This window comes from Puccinia triticina, chromosome 2A, assembly GCF_026914185.1.
Source record: "Puccinia triticina chromosome 2A, complete sequence".
Taxonomy (NCBI): domain Eukaryota; kingdom Fungi; phylum Basidiomycota; class Pucciniomycetes; order Pucciniales; family Pucciniaceae; genus Puccinia; species Puccinia triticina.
This window is the reverse complement of record NC_070559.1, coordinates 5,379,518-5,398,804: the sequence shown is the minus strand read 5'-3', so window position 1 is coordinate 5,398,804 and position 19,287 is coordinate 5,379,518. Positions and strand designations below refer to the sequence as shown.

The following is a 19,287-nucleotide window of genomic DNA, read 5'->3' as shown; positions in this document are numbered from 1 at the left end:
AATCGTCGAAGGCTACGTCGGCAGTCTCTTGGCGAGCAGAATCGTTGTTGGAAAAGGAGTTATTTTGAGCATTGGAAGGGGAGCGCTGTCCAGGAGTTCTCGGAGTATTGGTAGACTGAGTAGTGCTAGGCTGCAATAATGGCTGGGTGTTGTTAGCCTGAGTATTTTGCCGCTTTGGGGGACGAGCACCCAAGAGCTGGTGTTTTGTAGGGGCTCGTTTTTGGGTGGTGCTGCCAGTTGAGGGAACCCGTAGCTGACCAAGGGGTGCCAAGTGATTGCTTGCTGTCTGGCTCCCAAACGTTGGTGGAATCATTCTTGCAGGTGGCGATTTGGGAACTAAAAAATAAAATTAAGAAATTTCTTGTCAGTCTTGATGGAATGACCCGGCTTGAAGGTGAGAGGAAGAACCTACATGATAGCTCGGGAGTGGATAAAGGAGCCGATCCTTTTTGGCCTGTTGCTAAGGAAGATCGGATGCCGGCCAAGGAAGATGTTTTCGGAGTCGCAGAATGTTTTGCTTCAGGATTCAAAATTAATAAATTTCTTGTCAGTCTTGATGGAATGACCCGACTTGAAGGTGAGAGAAAGAACCTACATGATAGCTCGGGGGTGGATAAAGGAGCCGATCTTTTTTGGCCTGTTGCTAAGGAAGATCGGATGCCGGCCAAGGAAGATGTTTTCGGAGTGATGCCGGCCAAGGAAGATGTTTTTGGAGTCGCAGAATGTTTTGCTCCAGGATTCAAAAGGAACTTGGTTGGCGATATAGAAGCTGATGAGAACAGAGCGGGGCTTCAATCAGCCAAGGAATGGCTGGACCGAGTGGAACTGGAGGATGATAGCCGAGCAGATTCCAGGAGGGTAGAGCCGGGGGCCCGAGGCGTGCGCCGCTCAGAATTTGGAGCCGCGCCCCCCATCATAGCTCGTCGCCGAAGCTCTTCCATGTAGTTACTCCCGGGGCAGGAGGACCGTCCGGCCGGCTGGCCGGGCGGCCGCGGTCCTAACAGTGAATCTCTTGAAGGTTGCATGCAAACAAAACAATCATGTATATAATAGATATAGACCGTCGAGTGAGTTGGATGGCAAGGGAAGATTTGTGAGTTTTAGAGTTGGCAAGTGGATCTATTTATAAATAACGAATTGGAGTCACTTGTGAGGCTAGTCAGACTGTGGGTCCAGTGTCCGATTTTTTCCGATGTTTGATACTAATTAGACCGTTGATCCAGTTACCCTTTGTTTCTGATATTTGATATGAAACTGGTGTTCTGGATTCACGTTACTATCTCCCCACCAACTTGCAAGTACAAAATAAATATGACCTTTGTGGATGTGGATTATTTACTACTAGGCAAGATGTTCCGCTGAACCTGATCAGACTTATAATATCCAGTGTACCCTTTGTTCCTGGTATTATAATTTGACATGAAGCTGGATGCCTCGACTCGTGTTGCGGAACAGACTTATAATATCCAGTGTACCCGTGTACCCTTTGTTTCTGATATTATAATTAGATATGAAGCTGATTTCCTGGACTCGTGTTACTATCACCGCACACGCAAGTACGCAACCAATATGACCTGGGGATTATTTACTTCTAGACAGGATATAGTACCGCTGAACCGGAACTAAAGCAGGTTTTTTTTAAAAATATGATTGGAAGGTGGCCTGGCGGTAGGTAAGGGAAACTGTTTGGATTTTGTATGATCCCAACCATATTGGCTGCTGTGGTGCCTATATACCAACAAAGCACTCGACTCACAAAATTCGGGTGACTGACTGAAGCTGCTGTGTGAATCTTAATGCTGCCTGAATTTTATTTAGGTGACTGATCCGTGTTTTTGTCGGTTTATGTGTCAACAAATGAATGTTTCATTGTATATCAGCTTTAACTTCAAACCCACCCACAACAAACAACTGACGCTACTTCATCTTGACATCTATATCTCTCCTTCAGCCGTGCTGTAGCACTCGCACTGAACATCAAATCAATCTATTGCCTCACCTTTCAATCTCCGATATCGTTCCTACTCATGGCCAAGAAACGTGTGAAAAGAAAACCAGGCGTTCTCCCGCTAGCAGTCCGCCTCCGACGAGAGGCTAATGTGAACCAAAACTTTGCTGCCCTACAACGACTTCAAGGTTTTCAATCGGCAATGGCGCGAATGGACCAGATAGTGGCGGCTGATACTCGGTTAGCGGAGGATCTAGAGAGCGGAGACTGGTTAAACGAAGATAATCAACACGATCAATATCAAGAAGACATTGAAGGAGAAGACGAGGATTCTGAAAGTGATTAGGCTCCTATTGACTATGAAGAACCCGATGAAATCGACCTTGCGATAGAATCCAACATTGAACGCCTCCGACAAGAATCCCTGAATTTCAATTGGACCAACCTTGTCAAGGACCTCTATGCGACTTATCTGGCTCAAAAAGCTAAAACGAAAAACTGGACAAAGGACAACTGCTACTCCGATCACTCTACTTGCGAGTGTATCTCAGCAACCAGAAGAGCAATTGATCTAGTTGATGTATACTGTATGTCAATTTTTCTCTTGCTTCCAATCTATCTATGATGGCCGATTGATTTCATCTTTTGCCACAGGTCAACGACGTGCAAAAGTCAAATTCTGTCCATGCCAACCCGATGCTGTACGTCTCCTGCGGATGGGGTATCTCCCAAGCTCCCCAATCAGGCCGGTCACTGCCTTTTCGATCCCCCTGCTTATCCTACACAATAGCCTATGGAGCAATTGTCACATTGGCGCCTTGCCATTTACAACTGCGATGAAGCAATTTCTGGAACCTCAATCCGAACGGTTGACTGTCAAAAACTCTACACATGTAAGTGATTTATGCTATTTGGGCGTCTATGAGAATCTTAGTTGATTTGATCAACTTATATTAATTGTTGAATAGAGTCGTGATCTCAGAAAGCCTTTCTCTGCGGCTGTTGACCTTTTTTGGGAACTTGAGGATCAAACAGATAGCTTGATATTCAAAGCAATGCGCCTTGAAGAACAGACCATCCTGGCGTGCCGCTCCTGTCCTGCTTGCTTTGGGCCAGCGCCGACAAACCTTCAAGATTACCCCCGAATTAAGGAAAACAAACTTATTATTTGTCTTGATGGGAACTTTCAGCATTGTCACATTGCCAAGGCTAGCCGCGACTATCACCGAATAAACACGCCAAGCATATTCCTCAAGCAACAAGAAGTCGACAAAATGAAGGCTGAAATCCGAGACATTGAGCTACGCAATAAGCCAAAAGCCCAAGTGAGTAGGACTGATCACTACATAATTTCATTTCAAGTTTACTGGCCAACAGATCGTCTGCAATTTCAGAAAGACCAATGTACAGAATCCCATAAGGCAGCCGACGACAAACGCAACGAGTCCTTGTGGAAAGGATGCGATGATACCGGCCTTATGGGCTGTTGCTGTTGGCACGATTCCGCAATATACATGGCAAACATCAATAAATCGGGCGAACAGAGGTGCTTCCCAATGGCACTGATCACAAAGGTGGTGGAAAATGTTGAGGTCAATCGACACATTGGTATCCTTTACAACATCGGCTGTTCTCTTGATAAGTTCATTGAGTTGGTATGTGTTTCAAATTTTCCTTCAGTCTTTGCTTTTTGTTAATGCCATCAGGATGCGACAGCGCGGATTGCTTGATGAAGTACGGGGTTGCATTAAGTTCGGAACTTTGATTTTCCATGCCTATGTTCACTCATGGGCTTGTCAGCTTGATTACAATCCGCGATTGAACGAGGGATGGGGCTTATCGGACGGGGAGGGACTTGAACGGATGTGGTCCTTTCTTTCACCTTTGATCAGTCTGTTACGACTAGCAACACGGAATCACCGACTCGGGGCCCTTGCGCACAAATTGAAATACCACAACAACAGAGGGATCAGGCAACTCCGTAAGTATTGGATTTTTCCTACTCTACTTTTTGGAGGGAGAATTGATCATGATGTGAATTACCTAGTGATTTGGCTCAAAAATAAGTTCTTAGCTGCAGTTCGCCGCCGCGCCGAGGTAAAAGCGCTCTTGTCTGAGCTTCTACACCGCCCGAATCCTTTTTCAACCACTGGAAATAATTACACCAAGCGGTTCTTCAAATCGCAATGGGAAGAACAACATCGATTCAAGGAAGCACACACCGAAGAACAAGAAGAACATCGAGCAAAGTTACTTGAAGTTTACAAGCAGGAAGCTTCCCTAGATGCCTTGAGGCAAGTCTTCTGGGTAGATAAACAGAATGAAACTACTGATCTTATTTGTTGGCTCATGCAACAGGTCTCGCTTGTGTGAGAATCCTTCTGTTTATCTCACTAGCGCACAGGAGGTTCATGACCTCCTAGATAAGTTGGAAGAGACGGCTCAAAAATTGAAGAACGCCGCCGAGAGCTTAGGTCGAACCGAGAGGCCCCATCCAGATGACGCTGACGGTAAGCTTAGTCCATACTCCAATATCTCCACTCTTGTTTATCACTCACCTAGTTTTGTTCTTATTAGAGGAACAGAAACTCCTCTTGCTCTTGTGGGACGCTAAGTCGGCGCTATATGTGCAAGCCGTGCAACTCTGGGCCAAACGCCAGCCACTCACCGACTCCAGAACATTGGGCCGCCGTCTAGGAACAAAGTTGAGCAAAAAGATTCAGAAGGCAATCCAAAGTCGTCGTGGGCCAATCAACAAACTCATCGCGCATTACAACACTCAATTTGATCATTACGTGGCCAAGTTTCCAAGAGAACGAGTGGCCGACGCAGAAAATCATCCATTAACGTACGAGGCATTTTCCAGCATGGCTATTGACCACAAGTTTTGGAACAATGGTATTTATTACCATTCGAAAGCACCCTGGGCAACCGATCCGGATGTGCGCACAGGTATAACTTGCATCCTTGTGCTTGGTAGAGTGGACGAAGAGCTGGATTTAATAACTCAAGAACTGGCGCGGGCGATGTCTTGGGGAGTAGCTATGTACACGCACATGACAGACTACATCAAATACATTCGATCTCGTATGTTTTTTTCCCTTACTACTTTAGATTTCTTGGTACTCACAGCTTGTTCACTGTTTGTTGGGTTGGCCACAGGAGGAGTGGCTCTAGAGAACAACAATAATTTGAGTGAGGATCACCTCAATAACCTGGAATTTGGCGACATCAAAAGAGGCGAGAAATTACGACTAATTAATAAGGAATTACAGTCTTGTTTGTTTGATCATGGTACACTAATGATTGAGTGGTCGGATACCGTCAAGTGGATGTGTGCTCGTTGCCAGCCCAATCTACTTCGCGATCAATGGTCTGAATGGACCAAACTTATAGCTACTGTATTAAACGATCAAGCTTCTCGACTACCAAGTAGAAATACGCAAGAGGTGGTAGTTGACATTGTCTCCGAGGACGTGGTCTTAGGAGTACAGACAGAAGATGGCAAAGAGCTTGGGGAGGCTGATCAGGGAGCTTGGGAGGATATTGCAGAATCTTAGTATTATTTTCTTTGTGGTCTTGTTTGATCTCTGTTTTCCCCTTGTTAATCGCCCTTTTTTCTTTTATCATTCTCAACGTTTTCATATGTGTATCAACGATTTCATATTGGTATTATTATTGGTCATGATTGCATTTGAATAAGTAGAGAGTACAACTGAACGAATTAAAATATACATAATCTGCCACAGTTGAGTGAGTGTTGAACTCTGGTTAGTCACCGGTGTGGTTAGTTCAAGTCGGACCAAGTTGATGAGTAACTATTTAAGTGTTGGACATTTTGCGGTGTGGTGTATGTTCTGGTTAGTCCAAGTTGAGCCGAGTTGCTGAGTGAAAGTGAACTTTGTGGTAGTGTTACATACTTGGGTATGCGATGACCGGGCTCAGTTTGAGGAGATGGTGCGGGCGGTGCTCGGTGGGGGTGAGTTGTTACAGTCGAAGTGATGTGCGGGCGTTGGTTATGTATGTATGTTGTAAGACCTGTGATGGTCTGTTATGTAGGTGTTGGGTGCGGGTGATGAGCTGAGCAGGGGGAAGGGGAGGATGCGGGACTTAGGCAAGAATGTCTGCTGTACGGAAGCGCAGCAAGAGTTTTGGATTGTCCAAGGAACCGGCTACCTAGCCAGGCACCGGGCGGACTTAGTGAGTGGCACTACGTCACGCTGACCCAAATCAGGCTACCTTGGCCGAGGTTTCAGAGACGTTTCAGTTAACCCGTAAGGGGCTCCTTGAACTAGGACAAGACCGGTCAAAGGACCAACCAGATACGGTCTCTGTTCCAGTCCATGACCGGGAAAGGAGGGCTGTACGCCGGGGCCGAGCCTAGTTCCGGAGGGCGTCTAGATCAAGCGACCTAGCTTGACCGAGTCGGATTACGGCCGACAGGAAAACCTCAGGGCCTGGCCAAATGGGGAAGGCACTCCGAGAAAGAACGATAAAGATGGGATATTTAAAGCCCAAGGGTATGCGGCCACTAGCTTACGCCCAGGCTTCATCCCCGTGACCAACCTTTCTCTGGCTTTCACCTGATCACAGGTATCCCTCTTCCCAAATTCATTTCGCCCTTCTGCGAAATATTTTCTCAAAAACCGACCCACCCACCCTGGCATAGAGGCTCAGGAAAGACTGGAAGTCCATCATTTCGATCATGGTGCCCCATAGGGCACTGCTAGGGTCTTGCACCGACCCTGGCACACTCAAGTGTGCGCTTCTTCTCTGGGGGCGCCTTGGTGCGCACTAGATCTCAGCCCCTATGAGGTGCGAGACGCAGCCTGACCTTTGCGGCGGCGCTACAGCGTCTCCTCTCTCGGGACTGGCTTTCTACTAAGCTTCGAGCTTAGCACCTGCCTTCCCCCCCAACCCACACACGGCAGCCTTGGGGAGCTGGTCCACTAGGGCTAGACTCTCGGGGCTGCCTAGGTGACTTAAGTCGTTGAACCTGTTCAGAAGCAACACTAATAGAGCGGGAGCTCTTCCGGTGCGGCCAGAGCGTCCGCGGCTCTCACCGCGCACGCCTCGCACCTGCGACTCAACCTTCCCCAATCTTCATCATAGGTGATTGGATTTGGAGGCCAAAAACCTGGTCATCGAGGCGTTGCTGGAGACGCGGGAAATTTCTTAGTTTTGGGCGGAGAGTAACCCCTCTGCGTACCATAGTCTGCCCCCGCCATGCTATGTATAGTATAGTGCGGAGTAGTGGCCATAGGTGACCCAGCCAGCCAACCAACCACCCACCTCTCGATCAACCAAGAAAGCGAATGGACAAACTCGCCCTCCACTTGATGACCACCCACCCGGTCATCGTGTATAGCCTATGACCCACTTCACCCACTCGATGACCCAGTTGGTCATCGAGTGGATGTATTGTAGTCCACCCGATGAACAGGACGGTTCGAGGGGACTTATACATATCCACTCGATGGCCCGATTCGTCATCAAGTGGAGTATGTTCCACTCGACGACCGACTGGGTCACTGAGTGGATACCTACTCCACTTGATGACCAACCGGGCCATCGAGTGGAGTATTCATCCACTCAATGACCAACCAGGCTATCGAGTGGATAAGTCCATTCGATGACCCGGTTGGTCATCAAGGGTCATCGAGCAAGTGGAGTGTTATATAATCCACTTGATGACCAACCGGGCCATTGAGTGGATATATGAGTCCACTCATTGAGTGGATACATCAAGCTAGTGGAGTGTTGTATGATGTATCCACTCAATGAGGTCGATAATTGAGGTTGGGAGTTGCAAGGGTGGGTCTGATTTTGCTGCCGATATATCGGCATGTAGGAACTGTAATTATAAATTGTTTCATGTTTTGAATATGTCAGTTTGCCAAACGCCATCGGCATTTTACCGATATAATCGTGAAATATTTGTGAAATATATCACTGATTATATTGGTGCCAAACGGGGCCTCAATTACACGCAGTTGTTGTCACTTATGGTGTTCAAAGTTGGTTTGCATAATTTTATGCATGCATAAATCATAAAATCATAAAAATATTTTGGTGAGGAAATTTTGTATTACATAATCAGACAGTCATATCCCCTGCAAAAAAGATTTTATGATTTTATGATTTATGCATGCATAAAATTATGCAAACCAACTTTGAACACCATAACTGGCATTCACCATGTCTATTTTGCGGCAGTAATGGTGGCACCATTATCTCTTTGTTTCTCTGGCTTGCATTTGATGTTTTGGGAGGGGATTGGCAGCGCTGACATTCCCTCCACGCGACTCGTCTCGATGTACTTGAAGGCTTCAGATAAGAGCACGTCGCTCGGAGAAGCTCTGGACAAGTTTCTGTCCAAATTGTGGGGATGAGGTGATAGGGGCTCACAAGTCCCTGGATAACACATTCCGATGGCTCTTGAGGAGTCATCAGCCCACTGTGACGGTACGGGACTTGGTTAAGTCAGATCGAGGGAGACCTGTGTGGACTAGTGCCAAGTTGGGTTCAGATGAGGACTGGAGGAAGATGCCCTCTGGCCTGACACCGGTGTTGCTTCATTAGACTTTCCCTGGATCTCATGGAAGGTTCAGGATAGGATGGTTGGTGTCTCAGCCTGGGCGGGGTTCTGCTGTGCTCTCCTGGCCAATTGTCGGGGCGCGAGCTTGAGTTAAACACATCCTGGGCCCTACCACGCCCGAGCAAGGAGGACTTTTTCGATGTCTCCCACCGCCTCGTAGAATCCCAAGCTTTCTTCGGACATCCCTTGTAATCCCAGTGGGTCGGTGCGACTTTCGGGTGAGCTCGTCCTTTGATGCCTTTCCATGCGGACATCTCCCTCAAATGCTGACCTGACTGGTTTATGTCTGCAGATTACCTTACAGGATTATTTCCATACGTACTCGAGTGTATTTGAGCCATCCAGTCGGGAAGGAAGTGGCCAAGAAGCAAGATAGAGATGGGCAAAACTCCCCTCCGATCGGTCCTCCTCTGGATCCCAGTCGTCTCGCTGCTCTGGAAGTCTTCGCAAGTTTTGGCTTGCAATGATCATCTTCAGAAACGATCCCAGCCCTCTGCCAGTCCTCCTCCTGGAGCTCCGAACCGTGAACTGGAATGGGGAGATCTCAATATTCTTCATACCACCGACTCTCATGTTCGTTCGTTCGTTTTTTTTTTTGCTGATACCGATATATTCATATTACTGGGGAGAGCTGTTCAAAGTGGCTAGCAAAGAGTGCTGACATCCAGTTGTCTCTATCTTCCCCTTCTGACAGGGCTGGTTACTTGTAAGATTTATAATTCCGAAGTTCTATCCCTAAGATCAAACTGTCTTTCCAAATGTCATCATAGCGAGTTCTGATATAAATGGCGCAAATCCACCTGGCCACAGGGTCACCTGAAATCCGAGCAACCCGAACCGAACTACAGTGGTGATTTTGTACGCATTCACATTAAAATTAAATCCTTCTTTGCCAGCCGCAGAACCTCTTTACGATTTGCTCCACTGACATGATTCGTTTTTTTCACTTGATAACAAAAGGGAGACTTCCATTCTTTTGTTCAGCGCATGAAGAAGAAAGCGAGCCAGAAGGGCGTCGATCTGTTAGTTGTTGACTCGGTGCGCAACAGCGAAAAGATTTTTTTTTTTCCTATCTGATACCAGTTCTGATCCCTCTTTGCTCTTCAGGGGGACTTGCACGATGGTAATGGCCTGTGCGACGCCGAACCATACGTTCATCCAGGTACCCCTCGCGGCACCACCTTGACCAAAATCTTCACACGTGTACCTTATGATATTTTGGCGATCGGTAAAGCCATTTTAATCGACATGCATGTAGCATGATTAACAGAAAAGGTTCCCTTTTTCGATTTCATAGGAAACCACGAGCTTTACGACCCAGCGATAGCCCAGAGCATGCACGATAATTTTGCACCCTCGTGAGTATCACATCTGCTCTGATTTGCCTGAAGTTTAGGCATTGGATCGGCAGTTGTGAATTGCTTGTGAAGCTCAGATAGTGACTCACCTATGCGATTTTTTTTCATATCCCCATCATCAGCTGGAATGGCTCTTATCTAACATCAAATGTTAACATAACCACCTCTGGTACATCCGTACCCTTAGGCTCCCGTTACCGTAAATTTGTCACCGAACAGGGCCGGAAAGTGACCGCATTCGGTATCCTCTTCCACTTCACTGGGAACGCGAAGGGGACGGTCGTCCAGCCACCGTCTGAGGTAGCACATCTATCCAGCTCCTTTTTGTCCGACGTGAGCTCAGTGTTTAATATCATCTTTTGTAGCTGGTAAAAGAGCCTTGGTTCAAAGAGGCTATCCGGGATAAGCCAGATGTTTTTCTCTTGGCCGGACATATGGTAAGTTTTCGCCCTCTTCTCTTTTCTGCCACCTCCTTCATTGGCATCTGAAGTCAAGAGTAATACGCCGAACCGATGTTCAAGCCTTGCGCTAGCTCCAACTACTCTGTAGACAGTGTCTTACACTTTTCCATGATTTAAAAAATAGGGAGTCCAAGATCCAAATTGGAAACGCGTCTTAGCCACCATTCGAGACATGCATCCAGAAGTACCGGTAATCATCTTAGGAGGCCATGTTAGTAAACCAAAGATCCGATCTTCTGTGTTCTTACTCTCCTTACCAACTGTGGTCTCGATCGGCTTCACATTACTTTGAATAATCGTTTTAGTTTCATATTCGTGATTGTCGCCAGTTAGACGATCGATCCATGTCCTTGGCGAGCGGAAGATACATGGAAACCCTTGGATGGATGAGTGAGTCTTAAAAATTCCTGCCAGCGCATCTGCCGATCATTAGACAGTTATATTGTAACAGTCTCTCCAACCTGTATAATACCGATCTCATCTGCTTTCTTTTCTCGGGTGCTATCGAAAGGCTTGAGTGGCCTGGACAAGCCCGGAGAAAAGCCCGAGTTTTCCAGACGTTATCTGGACGCAAACCCAGTTACTTACGAATTTCATGCTGGACAACAATACGATACGAGTGAAGGAGTTGAAACCAGCAATGAGCTGACCAGAGCCGCTCAGGAATTCGACATTCATCGCCGGTTTGGCGTTGCGCCTCAGTGAGTCACCGCTCGAGCACTTTTTATGACAAGGCGTAACAAAACTGACCAGATGCGTTTGGCTCTAAATATTCAATCTGCTTAGCTCATTTTTTGGATACCGAGTCCCCTCCACTTCGAACGATTCCCTCAGTTATCTATTTACTGGTCCGGATGGGGTCTTGCAGACAACAGTTAAAAACCCCCAACGGAGCAATCCTATGCTAGGTATCGTTCATAGCACATCCTTGCGCGCAGATCTCTACGCCGGCAACTTCACTGTAAACGACCAGTTTATTACGATGCCCTTCAACAACTCGTTCCAATACGTCCCGGACGTACCACGAGTGACGGCAGAAAAAATTCTAGGAAACTTAAATGGCGGTCAGTTCAGCTTTATTTCTAGAATAAGCTGATGTCCAATCCCCGTGAACCACATCAATCTCACTCATTAGAGGAGTAGATCTGACAAACATGACGCCAATCCAGGTAGCCGAGCGCAGAACAAGGAAGAGCCGAGCCAACTGAGGCGACATCTGGAGACGGAAGAAGACGTCCCGAGGGACGAAAGCTTCCATCTCGGACATGACGTCGACGACTATTACCTTGCCTGGATTCGCCTCCAACACGAAGAGCACCATTACCGACAGTCCATCCTCGCAAGTCGCTCGGGTTCTGAGACAACCTCAGCATCCTACGGCTACGTCACCAAGGACCAATGTCCCGGATATGGCGACGATGTCATTCACACCCCTCTTCCAGTCGCCCATCACACTTCATACGTCGCCACTACTATTCCTGATGACTCTTCAGATCTGATCGATGTCGTATTTGATAGGTCTGTTGATGTCTGTTTTTTGTCTTCGGGGACGCCCAACTGACTCTGATATATGTTCCTAATGCTTGGCTCCCTGAACCTTTACAAAACCCAACAAACTTGCACACATACATACTTACAGCTTTATAGCAAAGTGGGTCTTACCGGCCTTGAACCAAGCCCGGGCCATGACTGTCTCGTCGCTGCCTCATCGAAACAAGAATTACACGATGGAGGATGTCAAGGAATATAGTCCGCTGAAAACCAATCAAGTACTTGGAATTTATGCCGAGTCAAAATGGAATAATTAGTCTACTATATACAGTCGTTCATTTCTTACATTATATCTCTACTCAGCTCTTTTTCGAAATAAGCCGCTTATTTCTCTTGTTCTTAATTCCAAACTATCGCAGTATTTAATCCTTAATTGGGTATAATTCTAGATTCAAGTTTTCAATTCCGTTTTCTTTGTTGTTTTTTATATAATGTCTTTTGCAAGAAGCTTGAATGATTTTGCAAAATGCCTGGTTTTGTTGACCAAGGCTAATCACATATTTGTCACACCCTCTCTACCAGGTGAATCTTGACAGATATCAGATCAAGCCCAAGGTCCAATCCACTTCTGAAGTCATCATCTAGTACTAGTAGGGGGTTTGATATTTGAGATTGGCCAAACTTTAAGTTGTTTATGCACTTTTTTTTAAAAAATTGATAAGTTGCACAGAGTTAAAGTTTTATGATGTTATGGTTTTATAGGCCCCGTTTGGAGCCGATATAATCCAGGCGATATATGATTTTTTTTGCATGACATCCTATGTGACATCTGATCAGGTCCGCCAAAACTTGATCAGATGTCACAAGTTTCCAGATTATATCGCGCAATTATATCGGCTCCAAACGGGGCCATAGTATCTTGAAGTTCAAATAAATCCACAAAACCAAACCGGAAAAATTGGGGAAAATTCAATCTTGCTTTAAACCCCAATACTTATCTTCCCCCGACCCCAATTTGTGCCTCTAATGTGAATGAGATTGTAAAAGATTTCGATAATACTGTACAAGATTTCGATCATACTGTACAAGACTTCAATCTCAATATGTCACTTGCGAGATTGATTGATTGATTAATGAAGGGAAGAGGTATATACAACATTTGGGTTATGGTTTCTTTTGCTTGGTATGTTTTACATGGATTTTATTCGATTACCGGATGGTGGTCTGATTTCCGCCTGATTGTTCTCGGACTGAATCGAGTGTTGCGTCGGCCGAACTGAAAAAATGTAAGCAAAGGATATGGATGAGTAAGACGATCCTGATACCTAGCGGACAAGAGTCCAGAGAACAGGGGGAGATGCTTGACTTTTCGGCTCCGACGGTCAGTTGGGATGAAGGGTCTCGTTTGAGTTGCTTGACGTCGCCCAAGACGCCCAAGAAATAAATCCGACTTCTTTGCCCAGCTGGTGGATCACGCTGGGGAGAAGAGTTGAGGAGTTACTATCCAACATAGGATGAGGGGAGAAATGGAGAGTCGAGAGAAGAGAGAACAAACGAATTCGAAGGAGAGGCTCGAGACGGATTGGAAGCGGGAGACCCGGGTAGGATACTCGACGGCGGTCTCAAGCTCGACATCGAGTTGCCACTCCTGGTCGGGCTTGAGATCATCCACCTGATCGAAGCTGATTGCATTCGAGCGGTTGGTCCAGACGCGGGCCAGCCGGGGAGATTGGTCCCCTTTGGCGACGTTGATGACGATCGTCCGGGCTCGCACGGGCTGGTTGAAGACTACGTGGACGATCATCTCCGGGCCGGTGTCCTCGTGGGTGACGAGTGACTCCTCTGGCGAGAGCTCGTTGCGGGTATGAATCGGCCGGATGATGGCGCCTATTGCTGTCTGATCCCCCCCTCTGCTGCTTGTCGATGAGCTCGGAGGCTGGTCGACATTCAAGCAGTACGACTTGGATTGGTCGATGTATGGGTATAACGAGTAGCTGTTACTGCCTCCGGCCGCCCGAGAGAATACGTCGGCGGAAGTCGAGGGATCGAGTTGTTCAAAATCGACTCCAGTTAAGTCTCCTTCCTGTACGCCCAACATATGTTAGCTTTACTGAGTCGTACCCGATCATATTGATAATTTTTGCAAGACCCACACAATTGTTGAGAGGCATTCTTCACTTCTATAATCCTGACTGGCTGCTTGTTACTGTAGTTGAGACAAAGTTTGTCTAATCCTTTTTCGCGATGTCTGTCTTGTGATTCGATTCGAAATCCCATCAAGTGAATTTCCGTCAATGTTCTTTGAGTGGCCGTTCATACTTTGGTGGTAGGCCCCGTCTTCGGGGTGAAGGCGGGTATCGGGTAGTGAGTGAAGTGACAGATGTGTGACAGCCTCGTGACTGTCGCTGAGCGAAACCCACAGCCTGTGGTCCGGAGAGACGCACAGCAACAACCAAGTTTTAATTATCTACGATGGTCCAAGGATTCAAGAGCAAGAAAACGACAACGACCCCAAAGAACAACCGCCATAAAGCTCAGCTGGTCAAGAAGGGCGGTCAGTCATCCACCTGAACAGACAAACGGGCACACTTACCGACCGGCTGAGATTGACTGACTGCTTATTTCAATAGGCCGAGTTGTCCCGCCTAACAAACCAGCAGCAGTGACTCAGAAAATGAGGAAAGAGGTCAGTCCACACACTTCCTTCGCCAAGATTCACCATGCAGATTCCAGTTTCTTAGTATCCCTGCCGTTGGCTTCCAGAAAGTATCCAAGAGCGTGACGGGAGAGATCGAGCAAATGGTGGTCTCCAAGTCGGTCGGAAAACTAACCATCATGAAGCATCTCAAGGAAGCCGAGAAGACCTCGAGCTCAAAAACCACCAAGTAATCAAAACAAGAGAGACGCTCTATATCTCGCCCGAATCACTGCCATCGAGGGTGTGCCCTCCTGTACTTGTAGACCAGCTACCTACGACTACCCTGGTAACGCCGTTGCACCCACCCATCCGCCTGTCTTTTCGGCTAGTGCCCGTACGAACAGGACATTTCAATCAATCATGGGTCTATCGCCTTGTATCAGCTGGATTGGATACATATGCTGTGGAAATTCCTCCAGGCAGAAGAGTGGCTGATCATCCATACTTACATCCGATGAAGCCTCTGGCACTCATCCGGAGCATTACTTGGCTGAAGCGTTTTATGTAGTCTACATAAGTACTGGTTAATCCTACAAAATAAACTAAAAGATAATCATTCGAGAGCAATGAATACGTACCTGCCGGATCCAGTTGTCGTCTTTAGAGGGACAGTTGAACTCCTTTTGGGGGTTGGATGTTCTTCGATGGCCTGGAAGAGAAGTTAAGTCTATGTACATAAGCTCGTCCCAGTGGAAGCATGGTTGATGTGTGGTCTTCCATGTGGTCTTTCATCCTCATCAGTCATCGTTAAAATATCTCCGAGCTGAATAGGCTACTCGGAACACCCTTCGCCAGTCCGAGGGCTTTAAGTTGAGCGCAAGCTCACCCCGCAAGCCCACCCACGAATTAAATTAAATTCGTTCCCCAGCATAAAGAAAAATAAACCAAGAGTTATAGCATTCTTCTTCAGACCGATGGAAACTCAAGGGATGAGGATTCGAGCGTTCCCTCGTACTCGCTCTCTTCTTAACTTGGCTGTTGCTACCCTCATCCTCTTCAATCCTTTCACTTCTTCGGCTTGCGATGGCCCCCATCTCCACCAGCGCTCCCAACCAGCCGCCACTCAGCCCCTAAGCGCTCCTGATAGAGACTTGGAATGGGGCGATATCAACATCATCCATACCACTGATACTCACGTATGTCCAGGCATACAACGGTCTACATATCTCCTATCCAATTGAAAGATTGACCGCCGCTTTCTCTTCTCTCTTTCCTAATTTATTCTGATTACTTTGTGTCGCGTATGCCAGGGATGGTTATTAGTTAGTACAAGTTACTATTTTCCCCTTTCCTGTTAAGGCTTACCTGGTCTGACGGATCGGATTTGATCAAACAGGGCCATCTCAATTCCGAATCTCCCGAGCCAAATTACAGTGGGGACTTTGTAGGTCCATTTCCAATCTAGAGATAATAAAACATGGATGGATTTCTCCAGTGGCTAAAAAGACTCGAATTGATTCATTAATTTGCACTTATCATAAATTTTAGGGTGATTTCCAGTCTTTCGTCTTGCGTATGAAGGAGAAGGCGAGGAAGAAAAAAGTAGATTTATTGGCAATTGATACGGTAAGTTTATCCAGTTCCTTCGGTATTATGTATCCCTCAGCGCGGCATCCATTCATGCTACAAGGCGATTCCACTTCGCTAGGGTGATTTGCACGATGGCAATGGTCTCAGTGATGCCGAGCCTCTTGCCCATCCTGGCGTAACCCGAGGGACTACCTCTGGGAAATTCTTGGCCCGTGTGCCTTACGATCTGCTGGCGATTGGTAACTTGTTTTTCTTTTGAATCCCTCTTCCGGTGATATTTGCTCACGAGTGAAGTAAACGGCCCCTTCCCTCAGGAAATCATGAGCTATATGATCTGTCGGTTGCTCAAGATATGCACGATAATTTTGCAAAAATGTTAGTGCATTCTTCTTCTTCCCACGAGGTTCTTCAACTCTGATGCTACATCGTGATCACATAGATGGAATGGCTCTTATCTCACATCGAATGCCAATATTACCACGTCCGGTCAATCGGTTCCTATCGGCTCTCGTTATCGCAAGTTCAAAACAGAACAAGGTCGTCGAGTCACAGCTTTTGGCATCATCTTTGATTTCACTGGGAATGCTCATGGAACTGTTGTCCAACCGCCCGCTAAGGTTGGTTTTTTTTTTTGTTGTTGCTATTTTGGACGTAGTTGACTCTTGATGACTTAACTTCGTTCTCCAGCTTGTGATGGAATCATGGTTCAAGGAAGCTATTCGCGAGAGACCCGACATCTTTCTTCTTGCTGGGCACATGGTCATTCAGACTCTCCTTTCTCTATATTCTCTAGTATCCAGGCACTTATCTTGCTTGAATACTTGACTTGGGCTCAACGTTTTCGTCATCCAACTAGGGGATCAGCGATCCTGATTGGAAAATAGTGTTCTCGACTATCCGGCTTCTGCATCCGAAGGTGCCAATTGTCATCTTGGGTGGTCATGTCAGTGTTGATGATTTCCTATCGAGAAAGAATGTTTACATGCTAATTGAGTAAAACGATAGCTGCACATTCGAGACTGTCGGCAATTGGATGACCGGTCAATGTCACTGGCAAGCGGGAGATACATGGAAACTATCGGATGGCTGAGTTAGTTGATGATGATAATCCAAATCTGACCGGAGGCTTATTCATGCCATAATATTTCTTCATGTGTATCCTAGGCGTGAAGAATCTCGATGAGCACAGCAAGCCGGAGTTTTCAAGAAGGTATATGGACCCCAATCGGCTGACCTACAGCTTTCATGCTGGTCACTTTGACACAAGCGAGGGCTTGAATACGACCCATGGACTTGCCAAGGCGGCGGCCGATTTTAACATTACTTATAAGTTTGGGGTTGCTCCACAGTACGCCTTCCACCTGGATTTCAAACTCTCTGAGCTCCTGGATCGCCATTAACTATACTGCAATCTTTCGCATCCAGGTCCTTCTTTGGTTACAGGGTAGCGCCGACCGCCCACAACTCGCTCAATTACCTTTTCACTGGACCCGGCGGTGTACTGGAAACCACCGTCAAGAATCCTACCCGACCCCATCCTCCCTTGATTGTCATCAACACTGGTGCCATGCGATTCGACATATTCGCTGGTAACTTCACCGTCAATGATGAGCTCATCACCATGCCGTTTGCGAACACGTTTATGTATGTGCCTGATGTGCCTCGAGCGATCGCAAAGGAGTTTCTCATGGCAATGAATCAAGGCAAGTCTTGAAAAGAAACATACGTTGGGATAGTTTTTACAAATGTGTTCGTTTTCTGAAATGTTGCTGATCTCTTAACACCTTGAAAACACCAGGCGGGGCATCTCGCAACAGGTCAGGCTCTAAAAAAATGCGCCGGAACTTGAAAAGATCGGAGGAGATAGAAAAAGATGAAGAATATCACCTCGGTCAAGATGTCGAAGACCACTATCGCACGTGGCTCCAGCTCCAATCCTTACACCGCGGACGTACTCAGTTGCACCTGTCAGCCCAGGTGGAAGAGGAAAAAGGCGTCCTCCTTGAACGGTCGATCCGAAAGCACGGCCCCCTCAGTTACGGTTATGTGACTCAAGATCAGTGTCCGGGACGCGGTGACGATGTCACTCACGAGCCGCTGCCTTCGTTTGATCAAACTGACTACGTGGGAACCGCGTTACCTCCTTCCACTGACAAAGTCGACGTGGTCTTCTACAGGTAAGCTATCAAGATCATTATACGCACCTTAATGCAAAAGACCAAAGCAGTCAACTTGAGCTGAACCATCAATCTCGGTCTCCTCTGAATGCTTACACATTTTCACACATTCCTCCCAATAGCTTCATCACTACGTTCTCTTTGAATGCTTTGAACACCATCGCTGCTCGATTACACTCCCCCTTTAAATATACCTCCACTGACGTCCAGAAATACACCGAGATTCAGTCAAACCAAGTCTTGGGGATCTATGCTCATCAAAAATGGAACAAACCTTAGTCTGCTCTCTTCTCTTTTCCATCCTGTCAGTTTCTCTTTCCTTTTTTTAGGCTGAGGTAGCTTGGCAATCGTAGTTTTCTTATTCTTTAAAGAAGTGAAAACTCTGTCCATTCAAGTTGGAATCAGGAGTGTTCGGATAGGCCTGCTTACAGATTGCGCTAACTTTATGAACTGTTGTACCGACAATTGGACGATAACACAACACAAACAGATACATGATCTCTTGGTAGTTGCCAATTTGAGTTGTACAGTGTGATACGTGAAATCAATGACACTCCAAAAAATATAAGTCTGAAAACCTTTGTTCAATTGACTCTCTCAGTGGATTCATTGTAATAGAAGAACATTCAGTCATGGGAATGGATTAACTTGGTGTTTGGTACTGGCCCTTCAATGAACCAATAATCACCCCAGCAGTGGTGGTTATGTAGTTACTATAAGTCTGGTTTTGATTCCTCAACTCTCAATGAGGAAGAGGGAATTGAATACAAAATATAGAGATTGGACATATTTCTGGCATTTGGCAAGTTGGGGAAACCTAAAAACATGTGCACAAACCGGCTGTCTAGTGACCACTTTGATCTCCCGGATGCGGTCACCCGTCTTCTCTACTGTTCCGTTCGCCGGAACAATTATTGCTGCTAAGCGTTATTTTGTCCTCCCATTGCTGCGGTTGTATCTGTAAGCGATCCTCTCAGGACCGCTCCCCTGATAACCCCTTGTATCCGATCCTATCTCTATTGTTAT

General features: G+C 46.6%; 5 protein-coding genes across 5 annotated transcripts; 4 read left to right on the top strand and 1 right to left on the bottom strand.

Moving 5' to 3' along the window:
* Positions 1-4,268: 4,268 nt before the first annotated feature.
* Positions 4,269-5,508, top strand: PtA15_2A600 (uncharacterized protein; the record flags this gene model as incomplete). The annotated part of the gene is made up of 4 exons (XM_053166637.1): positions 4,269-4,458; positions 4,526-4,796; positions 4,929-5,035; positions 5,111-5,508. The coding sequence occupies 4 exons, from the start codon at positions 4,269-4,271 to the stop codon at positions 5,506-5,508; spliced, it is 966 nt and encodes a 321-aa protein (XP_053017838.1).
* A 3,416-nt stretch (positions 5,509-8,924) lies between these two features.
* Positions 8,925-12,173, top strand: PtA15_2A599 (uncharacterized protein; the record flags this gene model as incomplete). Its single annotated transcript, XM_053166634.1, has 13 exons — positions 8,925-9,131; positions 9,357-9,404; positions 9,507-9,584; positions 9,654-9,774; positions 9,844-9,904; positions 10,027-10,204; positions 10,270-10,341; positions 10,490-10,576; positions 10,671-10,755; positions 10,877-11,066; positions 11,152-11,429; positions 11,535-11,883; positions 12,005-12,173. 13 exons carry the CDS (start codon positions 8,925-8,927, stop codon positions 12,171-12,173), a joined length of 1,923 nt encoding a protein of 640 aa, XP_053017837.1.
* Positions 12,174-13,065: 892 nt separating this feature from the next.
* On the bottom strand, positions 13,066-14,027 carry PtA15_2A598 (uncharacterized protein; the record flags this gene model as incomplete). Its single annotated transcript, XM_053166633.1, has 4 exons — positions 13,066-13,132; positions 13,223-13,332; positions 13,412-13,939; positions 14,010-14,027. The coding sequence occupies 4 exons, from the start codon at positions 14,025-14,027 to the stop codon at positions 13,066-13,068; spliced, it is 723 nt and encodes a 240-aa protein (XP_053017836.1).
* A 301-nt stretch (positions 14,028-14,328) lies between these two features.
* On the top strand, positions 14,329-14,745 carry PtA15_2A597 (uncharacterized protein; the record flags this gene model as incomplete). The annotated part of the gene is made up of 3 exons (XM_053166632.1): positions 14,329-14,410; positions 14,487-14,542; positions 14,620-14,745. 3 exons carry the CDS (start codon positions 14,329-14,331, stop codon positions 14,743-14,745), a joined length of 264 nt encoding a protein of 87 aa, XP_053017835.1.
* A 723-nt stretch (positions 14,746-15,468) lies between these two features.
* Positions 15,469-18,540, top strand: PtA15_2A596 (uncharacterized protein; the record flags this gene model as incomplete). The annotated part of the gene is made up of 14 exons (XM_053166631.1): positions 15,469-15,690; positions 15,805-15,816; positions 15,891-15,938; positions 16,043-16,120; positions 16,203-16,323; positions 16,399-16,459; positions 16,524-16,701; positions 16,772-16,843; positions 16,941-17,027; positions 17,090-17,174; positions 17,249-17,432; positions 17,510-17,787; positions 17,883-18,261; positions 18,384-18,540. The coding sequence occupies 14 exons, from the start codon at positions 15,469-15,471 to the stop codon at positions 18,538-18,540; spliced, it is 1,962 nt and encodes a 653-aa protein (XP_053017834.1).
* Positions 18,541-19,287: the final 747 nt, after the last annotated feature.